Here is a 20438-nt window from a genome sequence, read left to right on the forward strand (position 1 = left end):
CCCCACCAACCAATCAGCAAAACATTACTTGGGTCTCTGTTTAGCTCTTCCCTTCCACTTCTTTTCCTCACTCCTTTACCGCACCCCCTTCCCCAGTGCCTGGATCTGCCCTATCTCAGATTTGGAGGGCAGGAGTGATACAGAGCATATTCTGACCCCCTCTGTCCCTGAACCAGCTCTGAGAAGTCATCTCAGGCTTGTGTCCACAGTTCCTAACAAAGTTGTATCTGGAAGTCAATCTCAAGTGTACAAGGATCTGGAGTTGTGGCAGCATTCTCTGCATTATTCCCATGTTTTCAAACAAGATCTTATCCAGTTCTCTGGGCTTTATAGATATAAACTCTAAATTAGGCTATAGAGCAAATGTGGACATGAGCTCCAGCCCTGAATTCAAATTCGGGCTGTCATTACTCCCTATACACTTACCTTTTACAGGTTTTCATTCTCTTCTGAGCCTCATGAGGGCAGGTGGGGCAATTAGAGGAGCCCTTTTGATTTATCCTTCTGGAAATGCTCCAGGAGCCATTAGCTTTATCACACTGCTGCAGACATGGTTAGGGAAGGGAACAAAAAAAAATTTTGTTTTTTTTGAGACAGAGTCTTGCTTTGTTGTCCAGACTAGAGTGGGTGCTGTGGCGTCAGCCTAGCTCACAGCAACCTCAAACTTCTGGGCTCAAGCAATCTTCCTGCCTCAGCCTCCTGAGTAGCTGGGACTACAGGCATGTGCCACCATGCCCAGCTGATTTTTTCTATATGTATTAGTTGACCAATTAATTTCTTTCTATTTATAGTAGAGATGGGGTGTCGCTCTTGCTCAGGCTGGTCTCGAACTCCTGACCTGGAGCAATCCACCCGCCTCGGCCTCCCAGAGTGCTAGGATTACAGGCGTGAGCCACTGCACCCAGCTGGAACAAAATTTGTTTGAAAGTTGGGTGTTTGGTACCTCTAGTTTGTCAAATGACTTTCAGCCAGTGAAGTGAAGAGTTCTGGGAAAGTGTAAGCACAGAGAATTAGGACCCTCCTCACCCTTCATTTTAAACAGGCAATAGATTTAAGTCCCTTTTGCCTTCCATTCTTTTAATAAGATATAACAATAGTAATAATAGGCTAAGCTATGATCCTGTGGCATGGCCAATAAATATCAAAGGACACAGCTACAATGAATGTGTGGATTCCAGTGTCTATGTTTCCATGAGTTGTGTCAGAACAAGCAATGGGTAAGAAACTATTTCTGAACAAGAGCATCTGATGGCACAGAGAGTATGCATGCATGACAGAAATGCTTGTGTTTCCTAAACAGTTGGGCTAGGCCCTCAGCCAATCCACTGATGAGTCCAGACCCAGCCATTCTCCAGAGCCCTATCTCCCTGGGCTTTGTTTCATGGTGAATTTTCTGGTTGGGTTCTCTTCCCCTCCCCTTCTCCTCCTGCTCTCTTGCCTTCTTTGAGTTAAGGGGCAGGAGTTCTGATGGACTATGCCACATGAACCTCTAAGCCTTCCTCTGGGGGGGGGGGGAGGAAGGTTTTAAGAGAGCAAGAGTGGGAGGGATAACCCAATCTGACCTGGGCTTTGTCAACTTCCCCCCTGCTTGTTTGTCTTTTAGGTGGGGCTGGTTTGGGGACAATGCCACAGGCCAGGTGGGAAGGATTAGGATGAAAAGCCAAAAATAGGGCAGCTCAGAAACCATTGAGCACCTACTTCCCATGTTACCTTTAACCATACTGCTCCATTTTTCCCTCTTTTATGATTAGAGTTAAAGCGCACACTCATTTTTCCCTAGTGGATGGTGTGGTAGCCCTGTCTGAGACCAACTCTCAGTGTGGACTTCTCACACTGGGCTTAGCAGATCCCATGAAGAGTAAGGAAAGAAAGAAAGGGGGAGATTGGCTCTGTCCATGCAGGCACTAGAAAGAGATTTTATCAGAATGCCTCAACCCGTTCTAACATACTAGTAAACTTTCTCTGTGTCTTTGACTATCCCTGTCTATAACTGCTTTGGGCTGAGTTTTTGAGAGGGGAAAATGCTGAAACATCCTTACTTGGGGATTTAATTCTGTCTATTTTTTGCTGGAGAGACAAACACCACCACCCTTTTTGGTGGGCCTAGCGCCTCTGAATCCCTTTGAGGTAGAGAAGAAAGAAAATCTGGAATCAGGAGGCCAAGCCAGGGCTTTTGGGGTTAGGGATTCCATTTAAGGAGAAGACTAGGCCATTAGAGGGCCAAGAAAGCTATATCCCTTCCCCCCACCTCCCGCTTTTATTGGGACCTTGTAACCTACAGTGGTGTGTCTGTTCTGATAATATCTCCTCCGGCTGTTTTGATGGGACCAGACAGGGTCTGGGCTGAGGAATTGGGATGATACAGATCTGTTTATCTTTGAGCCCTACAGAACCCTTGAATTCATCTCCCTTTATCATTCCTAAGGCTCACTGAGGGGCAAAAAGGGGAACAGAGATACCCAGGAGGAAGCAGAGAGTGTGAGAGAGAGAGAGTGTGTGTGTGTGTGTGTATGTATGTGTGTACACTTGCTCAATGTAGGACTTGAGAAAGTTGGATTAGGTTATTCAGGACCTTGTTCGGCCTCTGATAACCACACCTTAGAAGCTATGGCAAGAGACTGAATAGAAGACTCTGGGCATGCTAGGGAGCTGGTGCAGGGAGAAGGCTACTTCTCTAAACCTGCACACATGTACAAAGTTCCACCATGATCTGCAACCCTATATGGGCTAAGTGGCATGTGTGGGCTGAGTTACCTTTGATCATTTCAGCACTGCACAACAGGTCTCAGGGAGGTAGAACAGGCTTGTTTTGCTTTCTAAAGATCCTCATTTCCTCCAGCCCCTGGCCCTGAACACCAGAGTACCTGAACACACAGAAATATCTGTACGTGCCCAAGGGTGGTATGATAGAGGTCAGAAGCCTGGACTGGACACAGTAAGCCAGCCTGGAACCAACTCCCACACTTTCCTGCCCACCCCATTCTTTCTGTCAGCCAAGCTTAGAAACCATTCATCCTCCCCTCCCCACCACACCTTCACCTCTGCAGCCATGGAAACCATTGAATTTCCTTCCTTTTGCCTCCCTGGAAAACCCAAACCCTGGAGCAGCCTCCATGGATGGTGGCAGCAGGCTCTTGGTGACCTTTAGTGTCCTGTTGGCCCAGATTGAGCTGTGGCAGTTTGGAGGACCATAGGGGAACTAGGAAGCCAGAACCTTACCTGATCTAATCCTCCTTCCCTGCTGTTCCAAGCTCAAACTACAAACCCGTGAGGGTTGCTTATTTACTCAGACATTGGACAAAATCTTATCTAGTAAATACTTCCTTAAAATAGTTCCTTAAAACATCAACTTTCTGGCTGGAAAACCCAGGGTGTGTGTGTGTGTGTGTGTGTGTGTGTGTGTGTGTGTGTGTGTGTGTGTCTACACAAAGGGAGTAAGGGTCAGGTCCCTCTTTTACATTGTGTCTCTCCCCTTTCCCTGGGTGGAGGATAGCAGCCTGGGCTGAGGTTTTATTGAGGATGTTTTCCTGTTGGGAGTAGAGATGGGTCATAAACACCTAGAGGAGGCTGTTTTGATCTGGTGACTCCTCAGGAAGTAGCATCTGAGGTTTTGCTTTGTAAATTGCTCTCCCCCCAAGCCAGCCAGCTACACTGGATTGCACTTCCCCAAGCCCACCGGAGGCCCCCTCCTTGCATCCCTTCCTCAGTAAACTAAAGCAGAAAAATAAAAGGATTTCTAGAGCCTCCTAAATTGTCTGCCTCCAGTTTTAAGGGGGGGGGGAGCTAGTTGATGATTTTCCCTCCTCAATGTCTTCCCCTAAAGAAATTGTACAACCTTTCATTTCCTTTTGCCCATGCAGACCCTGGTCCCCCAACCCCTCAGTCACAAAGGAACTAACATTGAAGGCTAATAGTTTCTGAACCTGGCTATAAATACCATGACTTCTAGGGCTTCTCCTCTCTTCTGGGGCTCATGTCTCCCTGTCACCCTTTCCTAAGCTCCAAAGCCCTTTTAGACAAGGTGGGACTTCAGAGAGCCACGAAAGAGAGGGGATGGGAGTGAGGCATATAGAGACTCCATCTAGTACCCTGTGAATGGAGGAAACTCTCTGTACTCTGTGACTGGGTTTTATGTGGTTAAGATGGGTACAGGAACATATGAATGAAAGCCTGCAGGCTTCTCACATCTCTCTCTACCAAGGTGTCTCCAAAGGAAATAATATTTTACATAAATATTTCCATTTTCTAATGATAATGGCCTTCCTGTGCTAAAGACCCCATCCCTACCACAGTTTCCTCCCTTTGGGATCTTAGCTTTAGGCTATGGTGCTGAAGAAAAAAGAATTGAGGAGCCTTCTACCTCAGCCTGAGTTCAGGCTAGGACAAGAGAGAACACTCTCAGGCCCAGGCATCAGGGCTCATAGCCATTGCTAGTGAAATGCCATTATCTGCTGGAAATGAGGCCATAGATTATATCAGTTCCTGGGTCTTCTTAGTATACTTCCAAAGGTTCTAGTTTGCCCTCATCCATTTCCCAGAGAAATCTGGTCTGGGACACCCCAAATTCACAAGCACTAGAGAATCCTCCCCATTCCTAAGACTCTATGCAAACACTTTTTATAGAGTGTTGAGCACTCCTATAGTTGTATATGTGAACATGTATTTATAGATCATTCTATGTCTATATCAGGATGTATGATTTACACTCCTCTCTGCTCCACATTTAAATGCAGATTTATAGATCTTTAGATTTATAGATCCATAGTGAACATAACAGTCCTCTGTCAAATTTCTGTGTGCACATTACCAATCTTTATATAGTGGTTGGATATATATGCTAGGATGTATTAGTACAGTTCTCTCTAAATACCTAAGTGAATATTTGGGAATTTTTTTCTTGGTTGGAAAGAACTATGTGTGTTGCTCCATCTCTATTTTGAAACTTTTATCTAGATTTATTCAAGGATCCTAACCCATAAAATAGCTGCATATTGAAGCTACATATTTGGAGATCTTTATAGTCTATGTAGTTTTGCTACAAACTTAAATATTTGAAGATATGTTTAGAGAGGCTTCCATAACACATATATCTAGGTGTAGGGGCATAGATCTCCCTCTAGAAGGACTTAAACTTACTGCATCTCTCTGTCTCCCGTTCTCTGTCTGTCTCTGTGATCTATAAAGATATTAAGTGAGTGGGGCTGGGGAACAAATATCTTTCAGATGTTGGACTTATTAACGCAAGCAATTCTGTCACTCTCTCCAAGGTTATCTCTAAGTCTAGTCCAACAGAGTTATCTGCCCCCTGAAAGCCCACTCTAGGGATCACAGCCTCCCTCTAGGCTGTCTCTATGACCTGAGATCCCAGGCCAGGCTTCCCTACCTGTAGGACTCCCAAGACAGCCACTAAAGGGATAGGGGGAGAGAAGAAAGGATAGGGTCCTCCAGCCCAATTCCTCTTGGCTCCAGGTGTGAGAGGCTGACAGAGGCTTGTAGGTGTCCCTGCCATCCCCAAACTGGGTCTTTGAAATGTGGAGAAAAGCGTGTTCAAGTCCCCAGCTATTTTTGTAGGGGACCCAAATTGATGCCAGGGTCACTGCACAACCCTTAAGTTCCCCCTCTCCAGTTGCTCTGGGTGCCCAGGGCCCAATTAAGCAGACGCCTCGCTCCCAGCAGCCCCGCTCTTATCGGCTGGGATTGATGCCTTGGCGGCTCCTGTATATCATTTCCAAGATTTTTTCTGTCCAACTCCTCGGCTCCTTTGGCTTCCGCGGCTTTGACTAATGATTGCTACAGATGCCAACGTCTCCAGAATCCTAATAGCCAGGCAGGCGGACTCTTATTTACCCGGCAACATTGCTGTGGGGGAAGGGGGTTGAGGGGGGACAAGAATTGGGGTGTTGTAGGTCCGGAGATAGAAGGTTGTGACCATCTCAAGTTTCGCAGAACTTCTTCCCCAGTGACGACGACGTTCCCAATCCCCTCCTCTCTCTGAAAGAAAAAAAATATATAATAATAAAATACTGCTAATAGTAACTCATTGCTGCCTCTTTAGAAAGGATTAAAGAATGAACAGGACGTGGGAGAATAAGCAGAGCAGTGTTTATTTATTGTAAATAAATAAAAATGTAAGCGAAAAACTAGCGGTTTGGGGAGGAAAAAGAGAAAGAGGTCAGCCACAGTGGGAGAAGCTTTTCCTTGTTTCTTGTCTTTCTCTTTTCTCTCCACCCTAAACCTACTCTTCTCATAAACTTCCTCCGCTCTCTCCCCTCACCTTCAATCCCTCGGGTGGGGGAGGGCTGACCAGCGTGCTCCTGGACGTAGGTGACCGCAGCCACCCCATGGCTGCTGCCCGCTGCCCGCTGGCGCTGCCAGGGTGAGGGGTCTCTGTCTGGGGCTGCGGAGCGAAAATCAGCTCCAACCGCCCACTGCGGGGTAGGGGTCGTGGCAGGGACCTGCAGCCCTGTGGTCCCACTCGCGCTTAGCAGCGTAAAGTTGAGGCCGAATTCGCTTCTCCTGGCGCTTTTCGCCAGCCGGCGCAGGGCCCAGGTGTTTGGGGGAAGGGGCTGCAGTTCCCCGCGAGCCGGTAGCCAGGCGTCGTGCTTCCTCCGTCTGCGTCCAGCCCTCCTACTACACATCTCATTCGGGTGAAGAGAAAAACACAGGAACGCGGAGAGCCCAGCACCGAGGCCAGGCAGGAAGTGATAACCCAAACAGGGAACATTTTTTCTATGAGAGAATAATGGAGCACAAAATAATTCAGAAAAGCGAATGGGCAGGACCAAGTAGGAGAGCCCCGCGCCGTGGGGCTGCCGCAGACCTGGCCGCGCCGAGCGCCGCGGGAGGACCATTTCGTTGGAGTGTAGGGCGAGGCAGCAGCCCGGGACCCGGACCAAGGCCGCGCGGTGCGCATCGGCTGCCCGAAGGGCAGTCTCTAAATTACAGCCGGTCAGGAGGACTCGGAAATACAAAAAGGAAGCCGAAAGATTTAAACAGTCGGAGGCAGAGGCGTCCTGAGGCGGCCAAAGCGAAAATCAATCACGTAATTAAAACAGGGAGGGGGCGAGGTCCCGGGTTCGGAGGAGGTGGCCAAGGTGCGGGCCAGGAGGGCGAGGGTTTGGGAATGTGGCTCGCCCACCGCGACTAGGGCGCGCGGAGGGCCGCGGGGAAGTTTACAACAGATCGCTATTGATTCCCGCTTGGCTGGGAAGAGCAGACTGTGTGCCCTCTCCCAGGCCCGATTCTGAAGCCTACGATGGCCCTTTCTCCGGCTTCCCCATTTTTATGGGGCTGAGGACGCGCAGTAGCAGTTGAAGGCTGTTCCCCAGATCCCAGTGGTGCCACGAATTTGCCGAGGCAAGTTTGTCTGAGAACCCAGGTGGCATCAAGATGCTGCCTGGGGTTTGAGGGGATGGCGGGAGGTGGCACCCCAGTTTCAGGCACTTATGTATTTCCCTTGGCCTTGATTCCCCCAACCTAGGATTCAAAACTTGCCTTTGGAATGACTCCAATCTATGGGCCGAGGCTTAGAAGGGATGTGCGAGTGGAGTCGGGTGAGCTTGTTAAAGGGGAACTTGGGGCTGAGCAAACTGGGCCCCTTTGGGCCGGAAAGGAGAAGAAACAGTTCATGGAAAAAAGAAAAATAAGGCACATAGGGAGCTGTGTTGTGTAAGGGGAAGATGTTTTGTTATTAGCCAGGTTAATAATGGTAATGATCTGGTATGGCTGGGTCAGCCCGAGCAGATGGGCGCTCTACAAAGTCCTTTCTCACAGTGGCTTCTCTGGAGGAATTAAGGGTTTCCCAACTTGGCTGTGATTGGGGAGAATAAAATAAAGACCTTCACTCCCTTCCTCTGTCCTTTCCTCTCCCACTCCTTGAGAACTCCAGTAAAAGGGAATCCTTATAAAATCCCTATCACTGGCTATGGTTTTCCTGTGCTCTCTCCAGTTCACTAAATGCGTGGTCTTCAGGCATTGAGCTTTCGCGGAGCACCTTCCTTGTGCAGAATCCCACAAGCAGTTACTGGCCAAGTCCCCATGAATTCTGAATCTGACTCTGGAGGGGACCCAGGATTCCCTTGCCTGCTCCATGGAATTCTCTCTCTATCCTTAGCCTTTTCCAGTCTCTGCCTTCCTTGGTCTTGGGTGTCTAGTCCCGCCGGTCTCTGGCAGAGGCCAAGAACAAATTTGCCCAAAAGGGTTTCCAACTTCCTATTGACTTCTTAATTCTGAGAGAAACAAGCCAGGAGTCTTCTATAAACTAACCTAAGGCCAGCCTAATTTTCTAGATCTTTTCAAACCACCTTTAGTCTCCTTTAAAAGTAAAAGTCCTCCTCCCTCAACAAGAAAGTTCAGGTTACAAACCTCCAGCAGTACAATCTTCCTGCATCCACATGTCAGAATTTTCAATAATAATAATATTCATAATAAGAAGAATTAAAGCTTGCATCAGAGGGAGAAAGGGACACCCTAACCCAAGTTTTAAAGGGGATATAATCCAGCAGCCTTGAATGGGGGTGGGGGTCAGTGAGGCCAGGATGAGCAAGGAAGGGGGTGGGGAACCCAACCTCTAACTAACAATTTCTCCAGCATAAAAATGAAACATCAAATTCGTTAGCCCAGGGCCTTCATTTTTCCCCTTCCACATTATAACTAGTTATTGAACTCGCTGGAAGATCTAAAGGCCATTTGCGAAGAGACAAATTTCAATGGAGTTTCCCCATCAATAACCCCATGGCAGTGACCTATTGGAACAAGTCAAACACCCGAGGTGAAATGCAGGTCACTCTGTCTAACCAATATTAAAATGCGGCCACTTTTTAAAAAGCCACTTTAAACGAGATTTGAGGAAAATTGAATTCCAAGGAAGGCAAGGCAAGGCGGAGGGAAATCCACGAGAGGACCTTGCCTATGGTCCCCGAACAAACAAGAGAAATTCATCTTTAATATTTTAAAGGGGGCAAATTAACATTCCATGATTGCTTTTTTTTTTTTTTTGAGACTATAAGCGATTCCAGGAGGAAAAAAAAGGTTGAGTATTTTCTTGTGACACATCCGGGTTATTAAAATCATTTTAGACTAATTCATTACTTTTACTGACAAGAGATTTAAGAAAAAATCAATTAAACATTTGCATATTCTTTTGCATACATTAGCCCTGCCTGCTGGCATTAGAAAGGGACAAAAACACACATATATCCACTTGGCTTGCGCACACACACACACACACACACACACACACACAAAAGAAAAAAAAAATAGGATAAGAGTCTTGATTTAGTCTGAGGTTTTTAAGTTGCCAAGAGAAAAAAATCAAAATGAAATGAATTGCCTGATTGCATATCATCTAAAAGTCAACTTATTTGAGGAAAAGGAAAGAGACATGTTGCAATTTTAATCCTAAAACAACAACACACATACCCACAAAAAAAAACAAAAAACACCCTGCACTTCAAAGAGTGGGAAAGGGAATGACAGTCATTTTCCTTTCCTTTGCTCTCCAAATCCTGAATTGATTCTCCCGTTTATTTTTCTCCCTCACAAAATCCAAGGAAAGGTGAGATTTTAATGCAGCACAGAATCTGTGGAGTTGCTGAGCTCTCTCAGCCAGCAGCTTGTTACTGGGGAGGGGAGGAATATGGGTTATCCAACGGTCAGTATGGTAATCCAGGCACAATAAGGCCTCACACACAATGGACACATATTTTTCTTCAGTGGTGTCAGAAGGGAAGCGCTTTGTACTGAAACATGTTTCCAAAAGAGAAACCAGATCGAAATTTAGAAAGGAGATGGGGTGGGGTGAAAGTGTGCAGAGAGCATTTGGATGCTGGCAAAAGGTGGTCAGAAAAAATAAAAAATAAAATTGGGGCAAAGGTGGAGGGCAGAACAGAGGTGGAGGTCCTTGGGCTGGCAAGGCAGGAGGCAGGAAGGCGAAGCACAAAAGATGACAGGACCAGATACAAGGATTCATCACAGGCTAGAGCCGCTTAGTACCCCCCTTCTCATCCCAATTAAGCCATTGCTAAGTGCAGAAGCCCTCTGAAAGCATTTATTTCTGTGCTTGTTATAATATCCAGGTGAAAACGTTCACATGTATGTGTATGGTATTTTACCCATGTGATAGGTGACTTCCATGCTATTAAGCTATAGGAGCCCAAAGGGAGTTGTTTTTTATTTTGTTTTTGTAAATGATGTGGATGAGTGTGGGTGCATTTGGGGGAATCTCGGAGATTTCACTTTCTGGATGTGCATGTTGAATTAGCTGTACAAACCTAGAATGAGAATGTCACATATTTATGGCTGCATAAGGAGGCATTTAATATATTAATAAATATTAATAGTATGTATGCATATATATTTAACCATAATAACCAAAGACAGACTTGACATTCAGTTGGAGGTGTCTGAACCCTCTGTGGTCTCCTCACTCATACTGGCTCAAGTGAGTCTACTCAACCCACCTGCAGGAGCTCAGAAACCTGGGGGTAGGGGTTTGATGGGAAGGACTCCCTAACAAGTTCAGGAAGGTAAAAATTGAAGAAAAGAGGGTTGAGGTGGAGACAGGGTTGGTAGAAGGTGATTGTGAAGGCTGGGAGGTGGGGAGCTGCCGACAGTTCACCTTTCCAGGTGGAGCAAGAGAATATTCATAGCTGGGAGGGAGTGGGACAATGGCAACCAGGTGCAGGCCTAGAAGGGAGACTGGGGGTGGGGCCAGAAGCCTTTCTCCCCCATTATCAACCCTCCCCCCACCCTACCAGAGCCCTCCCCATGGGCCAGTCTGGGGCTATAGTTCAGACATTAGGATTCAGCATTGGTTTCCCTTTGCCCTCTTCCAGCAATTTATAATGAATCCACTCCCACCACCAGTAATTAAAAAAAAGAAACACACGATTCCAAACCACTACCAAGAAAGCAGCAGCTCACCCCCTCACCCCCTCACTCAGGGTCTAAAGTTCCTCTTCCAATCAAACCAGCCGGAATCAAACACAGAGGGTCCGGGACAGGAGTTAGGAGGGTTCTCAACCAACTCTGGGAATTTGGGGATCTCCCATGGGAGATGGTCGGCCTCCAGGGAACCCCTGTTCCTTGTAGCAGCCCGGTGACAGTGGGGGTGGGGCACTGCCCTCTTGGGGAGAGGGTATCCAGGGACCCCCAAACACCAGCTCCTGAGCGGCTAAGCCCTAGCCCTGGTAAGCCTGGGGTGGGGGTGGGGGCCGAGGCAATGGAAGAGGGAAGGGGGCGGGGCTCAGGCTGAGAATCGGCCCCCTTTGGGCAAGCCTGTGGCCCAGTTTCCCTCCCATTTCAGCCCTCAGGGAGAGCCTTAATTAGGAAGTGGGGACCCTCTCCCACATCCCAAAGGTGGCGAGAGGATTGGGAATCTCTCGCCTTCAGTCTCACTCTCACAGGGGCTTTACTTTTTTTTCCCCTTTCCCTTCCTCATTCCCTTAATTGCAGATGTTCTAATTAAACCCTCAAATAGTTGTTATGCCGTTTTAAAAGGTACTTATTCAAGTGTCAACCAGGCTGGGCTGGGAGGAGGCAGCGTAGGGCGGCGAATTAAAGGTAGATTGACTAATCACGGCGGCGATCATAATAATAAAATCAGAGGGAAAAAAATCACATTACGACTTTTCGTGGAAAGGAGGGAGCAGGCAGCCAGCGGCCGCCAGCCCCGCGCCGCCGCCGACACAAAGAGTGCGGGCGATTCCGCGAGACTGATTTATGACGTTTTACAGCCCTATAAAAGCTGTAGCGACGAGGCAAGCGCTCCTACCACCGCTGGCAGATTTAGTCTAATAAATAAAACATAAACAGTTAACTTTATGTGTCACTTTTATTGTTATCAAGTAAAATATAGCTGAGCCCCGGCAAGCTATGATTTTAAACTATAATTGTTATCAAGTACAACAAGGGGACCCGGCTCCCTCCCTGGGCTCTCCCCTCTGCTACCCCCCCAACTCTGAGTTATGGGCGATCAGTTAATTGGAATTGGTGGCATGACACGGCCACCCCTAGCTGGGGGTGGGGGTTGGTAAAGCAGCCCTTCCTTGCCCCTCCCTCATCAATGGCCCTGCCCCCCCCCAAAGTATTACTGTGAGTGGGTGGCAGAAAGAGGCAAGCGGGTGGGAAGGGGCTGGAGCCCCCCAAGGCCTGCTCTGCCTCCCCAGCTTGGTGAGCTCACCTCTCCGTTTTTGGAAGCCAGCCTGGAGAGGGGCCCTTGGGAATACGTGTTTACATGTAAACACACGTGTTACACAGATACAGTCCCTAGCCGGAAGCAAGCAGGCTCTACCCACACAGGCCTCCCTCTTAGCTAGGTCCGTTCTCTGTGAGGATGGGGGAAGAACTGCAGGGCCTTGGCTGGGCACCAGCACAGGACACTGATTCCTGGCAAAAGCTCTTCTTGCCCCAACTCCTTAGGAGTGAGCCTTGGAGATAGTGGTCAGAAAACAGCAGGCCAAGCAGAATGAGGAGTGGAAACAGGAGCCAGCAGTAGAAGGGATACTCTGTGCTGGGGCTGGGGCAGGGAGGATCAGTGGGTAGCAGGGGAGGGCAAGGCTTCTGAACTCTGCTTTTGCCAACCACTTCCTGTCTCTCTTCAGCGGGGGTCAACCCCCAGACCTCCAGAAATGACATCAGAATCATTTGCATCCCGCTGCCTCTACCTGCCTGGTCCAGCTGGGACCCTGCCTCGCCGGCCCCATGGCCAGAGGGTTGGGTGAGTGTATATGGGGAAGGGGGGCTGGACTCTGGTATCCTTGGATGGGGGGCACCCCAGGCTCTCCAGCCTCCTCGGCTCAGCCTGGGCCCCTCCCCATCCAACCTCCACTCCAGTCCTCATTCAACTTCCTCTTCCTGCGAAAGAGGGGCGCTGCCCAGTGACCTACACAGACTGAGACACAATCGCCATGAATGGAGACCTCTGGAAAAACCCAGGAGCCGAGATCCACGGGGCCCACCAGAGGCCTGAGGGAAGACCCTGGGCAGGGGCTGAATCACACAGCCTCACGACAGCCCCCCAATGCCCAGTCTTTGGAGGGGAGCTGGGAGCTGCCCGTCTCCTTTTGCAGGGAGGGTTGTCAGTCTGGCGGGATGTGCACGGGGGCATCCCAGCCCCTGCCAGCCAACCCCACATCACCACCACCCTCAGCACCACCACCACCACACACAAAAAAAAATTGGATACATTTTGAATAAAGCGATTCGGTTCCTTATCCGGGGACTGGGTTGCTCCGTGTGATTGGCCGGCGGAGTCACATGGTGAAAGTAACTTTACAGGGTCGCTAGCTAGTAGGAGGGCTTTATGGAGCAGAAAAACGACAAAGCGAGAAAAATTATTTTCCACTCCAGAAATTAATGATCATGAGCTCGTATTTGATGGACTCTAACTACATCGATCCGAAATTTCCTCCATGCGAAGAATATTCGCAAAATAGCTACATCCCTGAACACAGTCCGGAATATTACGGCCGGACCAGGGAATCGGGATTCCAGCATCACCACCAGGAGCTGTACCCACCACCGCCTCCGCGCCCTAGCTACCCTGAGCGCCAGTATAGCTGCACCAGTCTCCAGGGGCCGGGCAATTCGCGAGGCCACGGGCCGGCCCAGGCGGGCCACCACCACCCCGAGAAATCACAGCCGCTCTGCGAGCCGGCGCCTCTCTCAGGCGCCTCCGCCTCCCCGTCCCCAGCCCCGCCAGCCTGCAGCCAGCCAGCCCCCGACCATCCCTCCAGCGCCGCCAGCAAGCAACCCATAGTCTACCCATGGATGAAAAAAATTCACGTTAGCACGGGTAGGCAACTTTGCTTTTTGCTCCCCCCTCCCTCCCTTCTTCCCCGGAGCTCCCCACCCTCCTCAGCCCCCTCTGGCCTCCGTCCTCCTTTCTCTCCTTCCCCCTCTCTCTCCAGGAGCGACTCTGGGTTAGCACAATTGAACTGGATTTACGAGCGAGAATGGGTAATTACATCCCCCATAAATTTTATGGCTTAGCTACTCTGGGCAGTCCGAGCCATGTGCTACGATCTGTTATGTATGTGTGAAAACTATGCTCGCTTTCTAAGGGCGCATAAATAATTCAGTGTCGTTACAATGAGGATTCCCCTCTTATTACACTACAAAGTCTCCAGCTTCCTTCAACTTCTTTATAACCCATTTAGCTTGATGACTTTATTTCCACCTCTCCCTCCTCCTGTTCCTCAGAGCCGAGGATGGGGTGAGGGTGGGGGGCGGGGAAACTGCTGCCTCTGAACCCCACTATTTGCTTCTACCCTCCCCCTCCCCCAGTGAACCCCAATTATAACGGAGGGGAACCCAAGCGCTCGAGGACAGCCTACACCCGGCAGCAAGTCCTGGAATTAGAGAAAGAGTTTCATTACAACCGCTACCTGACCCGAAGGAGAAGGATCGAGATCGCCCACTCGCTGTGCCTCTCTGAGAGGCAGATCAAAATCTGGTTCCAAAACCGTCGCATGAAATGGAAGAAGGACCACCGACTCCCCAACACCAAAGTCAGGTCAGCGCCCCCGGCCGGCGCTGCACCCAGCACCCTCTCGGCAGCCACCCCGGGCACTTCTGAAGACCACTCCCAGAGCGCCACGCCGCCGGAGCAGCAACGGGCAGAGGACATTACCAGGTTATAAAACATAACTCACACCCCTGCCCCCACCCCATGCCGCCACCCTCCCCTCACACACAAATTGACTCTTATTTATAGAATTTAATATATATATATTTTTTGGTTCTTTTTCTCTTCCTACCACCTTGTCCCTTGTCAATTCCAAACAGACAAAACAGATAAACAAACAAGCCCCCTGCCCTCCTCTCCCTTCCACTGTTAAGGACCCTTTTAAGCATGTGATGTTGTCTTAGCATGGTACCTGCTGGGTTTTTTTTTAAGGCCATTTGGGGGGGTTATTTATTTTTTAAGAAAAAAAGCTGCAAAAATTATATATTGCAAGGTGTGATGGTCTGGTTTGGGTGGATTTCAGGGGAAATGAGGAAAAGAAAAAAGGAAAGAGATTTTTAAGCCAATTCTCATCCTTCTTCTCCTCCTCCTTCCCCCCCTCTTTCCTTAGGCCTTTTGCATTGAAAATGCACCAGGGGAGGTTAGTGAGGGGGAAGTCATTTTAAGGAGAACAAAGCTATGAAGTTCTTTTGTATTATTGTGGGGGGGTGGGAGGAGAGGGGGCAAAGACAGCAGACAAAGCTAAATGCATCTGGAGAGCCTCTCAGAGCTGTTCAGTTTGAGGAGCCAAAAGAAAATCAAAATGAACTTTCAGTTCAGAGAGGCAGTCTATAGGTAGAATATCCCTACCCCCCCCCATCGTGGTTATTGTGTTTTTGGACTGAATTTACTTGATTATTGTAAAACTTGCAATAAAGAATTTTAGTGTCGATGTGAAATGCCCCGTGATCAATAATAAACCAGTGGATGTGAATTAGTTTTACGTCAATGTCTGATGGTTTCTTTTTATCCCCCTCCTCCTCTGGCCTGGTAACATCCCACCTTCTCTATTAGTTGCCTAAGTTTACTCTAAGCAATCACACAAATCTTAGCTCTCAACTGGTTTTCCTATGTTCTTTGAGGAGCCAGCCAGGGGTTTGGGGTAAGGAATCTTCAGAATAGGGCATGTGAACAATTACAGCTGATTTCTCCTGTCCCCTTCCCTCAGAGTCTGCAGAGAGGCCAGACTCCCCTGGGGGTACTTATAATGGAACTGGGGAGGGGCTCACTTTTCTATAGTTAGGCATAGTTCCTTCTTTTTGTCCATTTTTCTCTCCCCCCTTCTCCCTTCTCTCTGCCAAGTAGGCCTGCCTAATTTGTAGACAAGAAGGCAAGTTTCTACCTCCCTTACTACTCCCGTAGAAAGGAGAAGAGTTTTCATCTTTTAGGGCTCTGTTGGGATGAGGGATTAAGGAAGATATCCCCTCAACACTGGAGTTCTCCTTAAAAGAAGAAAGGTTTTGAACTGGTGATTCTGAAGCAGCAGTGACCTGTCAGGATGGTTTCTCTGTTTGTTCAGACTTAGGGAAAAAAGGGTAAAGTGGAGGCCAGAGGCCTGGGAGGTCCCTTTGCATGGGTAGGCCTCAAAGGCTGGTGCCTGGAGATAATGAAAGACTTTTACCTTTTTCCCCTAACTTTTATCATGGACCTGCCAGGTGTTTTGAAGAAACTCAGAGAGAGACAAGAAATGTCCCCTCTTCCTACAACCTCCCAGGTCCTGGCAGGGACTAGGGATAGCCTGAAAAAGGCAAATAAAAATTAATTAATTAATTATTTTTTAAAAAATGTTTCCTTGGGACTAAGAAAAGAAACAAAAAACTGGCCTGGGTTACCTGAATAATTAATTGAAGCCAAACGTTCCCAAATAATTCTGGTCCTGAAGACCAAGGCCTAAGCAAGGCCTGCTCAATTTTTTGTTTGTCTATCAGGAGAAGGAAGGTAGGAAGAGGGCAGTTGGTAAGCTGCTTCTCAGGCAAATTATCCAGATTTTAGGAAGAAGGGCAATTGGAAGTAGAAGAGAGAGGGAGAAGAGATCTGGGGTGTACAGGGTAGGCAGAGATGCTCCTTCCCTCTATCTCCAAATTTTGGAGTAAAAGACAGCAGTGGGACCAAGTTGTAAAAATCTGTTTGGTGTGCTTCGGATTTATTTCCTCTTCAACCACTTGCTGGCTGGCACCTGGAGTGGAGTACCGCGTGTGTGTGCATGTGCTTGCTTGTCTGTGTGCTGGGGAGGGGGGGATATCTGAGTCCTTCAGATCTACTTTCTCCTCCCTTAATGGTACCCTGAAGACAGAAAAACATGCTGCATACAGTGTGAGGAAGCAGGTCAACAATTATCCAGAGTTATTTTATGTAATCAAGTGAATTAGGGACCAAATCTGACAGTAGTAACCCCTATCATCTTGAGGCAGTCTCCTTTGGGGCAGGAAAAGGGGAAGTCTTGCTGTGCTTGGGAAAAGGGAAGGAAGGTCTGAAGGATGGACCAGGGTGCCTTTTCAAGCCTGTAAAGAAGCTAATATGTAATTCAATCGGGGAGGAAGTAAATTAAGATCCAGAGTTCTTTCCTAAGTTTGCTAATTTGGCTGTGGGGAGTTTATCTCTCTCCTCCCAAAAGTCAAGAGATGAGAGTGAGGAGGAGGAAAAGTCACTACATTTTATTTCTTAAGTTTCTCCCTGAACTTGCTGAGGGGACACTCTTTAGCTCAGGAAAAGCAGCATACATAGGTTGGGACACTATTTGGTTTCCTCTTCTTTATGGGCTTCTATTTCTCCTTCCTCTTCTCTCACACACATAGTCATTGTCTGTATGTCTCTTTCTGTCTTGGTCTGAAGAGGGGAAACATCAGAAATTCATAATTTTTGGTAAATGAAACAAAACTGAAATCTCTTACATGTGAGTTTTGGAAGATTTTGGCCTCTGGCCTTCCCTCCTTTGGGCTATATTTCCCTCAGTCCCCAAACACTTTGCCTTGGACCTGACCACCCAGAATGGGATCAGGCTGCCTGAGCAGGGGTGGAGTGTAGGGGGGCAACCAAGGCCCCAGCCCAAGCTCCAGCAGTCTTGGTCTCTGCTGCTCCGCCCGCCCGGCGCTGCCACAGCCTCACTGGGAAGCCGAGGGCCCTGCTTTTATTGAAGTTGAGTTGAGCAGTGGGGAAAGGCTGGGGGGAGGACGCAGCCCAGGTTCACGGGGAGGACACAGCATTTTCTCTCTCATAGTCTTTATGTTGAGCAGCGCCTCTGACCTCTCCCCCACCCCCTTCTCTGACCCTCCCAAGCCAGCCCTTGCTCAGCCCCTGGTCTCCAGATAGGATGCCCCTGCTTTTGTAGGGCTGAGGATTTCTTGCCCAGAGTAATGGGAGAGGCAAGGCGCATGAATGCCCGTTAGCGTTAGCGCATTGTATCTCTCTCTTCAATGGATAAGTAGAAAGAAGACCGGTAAACTGCGACACCAATCTTCCAAGGTCCTTCTCTCCAAGCACCGGGAGATCCCCACAGGCCAAAAATCCCCCTGGCATGTAAGTAGTTAGCACTCGATCTGCTCTGGGGGTGAGGAGCACAAAAGTTTAAATTCTATCTCTGCCACTCAATTTTTGTCTCAACTCCTGGTCTTGGGAGGGAAGGCGGGAAATCCAATTGTGAGGGGAAGGTTTCTGCTTGGGGAAAACGAAATGTCTGTAGTTTCTGTGCTGAGTCCCTGTACCTGGAGAGTAAAGAAACTTGGCTCAAAATGGAAAGAGAAAGAGCCTGAGAAAGAGAGACTGAGGGGAAAGAACTGGGGCACTTTGTTTCTCTGAGAGCCTCTTGCTGCTCTTTGTATGAAGTTTCCTACAAAGTTTTCTCTGCAATCCGCGTGTCAGTTTTCCTCCTGTGTGGACTTGGCAGATTGAAATCCAGGACTGTTGGGTGTGTGTGTGAGTGTGAGTATTGGGGCAGTGGTGGGAAAGGTAAAACAATAAAGGGGTTTGCCGGGAGGTTGGGGCCAGGACGCCCTTCCCTGCTTTTCTAGGATTAAGGGAGACTGACTCCAAAAGGGGTCCTTGAGCTGGAGGATGCTATGATGGAGAGGAGCAGTGTGTTGGGGCAATTCTACCATCTTTTTCTCTGCTTTTTGCCCAGTATTGGGGGAGCACGATATTGGATATTGCACTCACAAAGCCACTTCTCTGGGTTTTCCATAGCTTCTATCTGACATCTGTCTTTGGAGAGCTAATTCTAATTAAAACGTCCCCCTTCCAAGAGACCGCTCTGAGACTGGGAAAAAAGAGATGGAAGATCCCCCAACTCCAGCAGCCACCAGAGCAGAGAGAATATTTATTACCTTTCTGGATGTCATTACCTAAGAATACAATTTTATGAACTTCCTAATCTGTTAGCTTGATTTATCTAGATGGGCAGGGGCCCAAAATAAACATTTGGGAGATTTGATGGGGGAAAAAAACGTCTTTTCCTCTGACCAATCTTTTTTGCTAGAACTTACCACCCCTCTCAGCTTGCTTTTTCTGCACCCTGCATCACTAGCCCCATTTTTATCTTTCCCCTGCAGCATGTGTGGCTGCTCTGGGTGTCGGAGTTTTAGCTGCCTCCTGAGGATTAAAAATGCTAGGGTACGCTCTTTGAGTCAGAGACCTGAAGGGATCCCTCAGACATTTTAAAACCTGCGCAGCAGCTCAAGGAGCTCTGGGATCCCTTTTGGACTGGGGGAGCTGAAACCGAAGCTGATCCTGGGGTTTGCTCATCTGCCGGCCAAGGCCAGGAGCCCTTCTCAGATCTCGCGCTCGCTCTACTCTCCAAGGTTTTTCTTCTTTCTGGTGTCAGCTCTCTAGCTTCTTTGAACACAGGGCCCAGGTAGCACCTCCATGACACCAAGAACAAGGGCCCCTGTGGTCCCATCTTCCTGTTGCCCATTCCTGCCAGGCTGGACAGATGAATCAGGAGGAAGGGAAGACAAGATGGCTAGAGAAGATCTCAGAGTAGGTTTGAGGGTGAATAGAGTTAAGAAGCCTAATAATGGAGGAATTTCTAGTCTGTTTTAGTCTAGTTCTGTTTTAAATTTCTAGTCCCCATCAACAATTACCAGATACCCTAATCTGCTCTGCCTGCTGTGATAGGGGTCATGCCAAAAGAAGTGTCACCTCTACTCACTCCTCCTTTCTGACTCCCTCTCTTCCCAGCGTCAGAGACTGGGAGAAGAAAGTATACAGTATGTGAATTTCCAGGCAGAGAAACCCTGTAACGGAGCGTGTAGGAGGCACTTGCCAAACCCTAGGTTCCCGCTCCCTCCCGGCGGCCTCTGGCTTTCCTGGAAGCGGGGCACCAGAGAATGGGAAAATGCGACTGGAGTGGGTGGAGGATGTCTTGGCTTCCCTTCTCGCAGAAACTAGGGTCTCAATGATTGAGAAATGGGGCCAGCCCCGGCAAAGGCGAGGTTTGAGGGGCCGGTGACAGATAGCTTCTCCTCGGTTCCGGGTTCCACGGAGCTCCGGTCTGGACGCGGTGTCGCCTTCAGCTGGGTCACGACCCCAGGCTTGGACTGCGGACAATAGGGTGCGGGGCGGGGGACGCGGGCTGCGTGGCAGGCTGAGAGGGTTCACTGCAGGGTGAACTCAGCTCGGCCTCGGGGGTCCAGCCCTTTAGATACCAGCTTCCCCTTTCTTCCCCCATTCCATCTTCCATTATTTCGTGGAAAATTGAGCGGACTCTTAGTTGCTCCTTGACCAATACCCTGCCACTACTACCACCAAAAAAGGAGATTTCATTTTCTTTAGAAAGGAGAGCATAGTTTTCTCCAGTTACGAGAGCAGGAAATGGGACCCTCTGAAGATCTTTGTGGGGCTGCTGGAGAGGGGAAATCCAGTTACCAAGAGAACACATCCTGACCTGGAACTCAGGACAGCTCTGAGGGGTCCCAGGCCATCAAACCCACAATTCCCT

General features: G+C 48.8%; 1 protein-coding gene across 3 annotated transcripts in view; it reads left to right on the forward strand.

The window, feature by feature from the left end:
- HOXC4 (homeobox C4) overlaps window positions 1–19068 on the forward strand; it is a 67386-nt gene extending 48318 nt beyond the window's left edge. For 2 of the 3 annotated variants that reach the window (XM_076007321.1, XM_076007320.1), the window contains exons 2-4: window positions 12603–12718; window positions 12865–13795; window positions 14287–19068. In XM_076007321.1, coding sequence (XP_075863436.1) covers window positions 13357–13795; window positions 14287–14642 — 795 coding nt within the window. In that variant the 5' untranslated portion in view covers window positions 12603–12718; window positions 12865–13356 and the 3' untranslated portion in view covers window positions 14643–19068. Of the gene's footprint in view, window positions 1–5915; window positions 11190–12602; window positions 12719–12864; window positions 13796–14286 lie in introns of those variants that run through there. The other variant, XM_076007319.1, reaches the window with a different exon arrangement.
- The last annotated feature ends 1370 nt before the right edge of the window (window positions 19069–20438 follow it).

This window comes from Microcebus murinus, chromosome 10, assembly GCF_040939455.1.
Source record: "Microcebus murinus isolate Inina chromosome 10, M.murinus_Inina_mat1.0, whole genome shotgun sequence".
Taxonomy (NCBI): Eukaryota; Metazoa; Chordata; class Mammalia; order Primates; family Cheirogaleidae; genus Microcebus; species Microcebus murinus.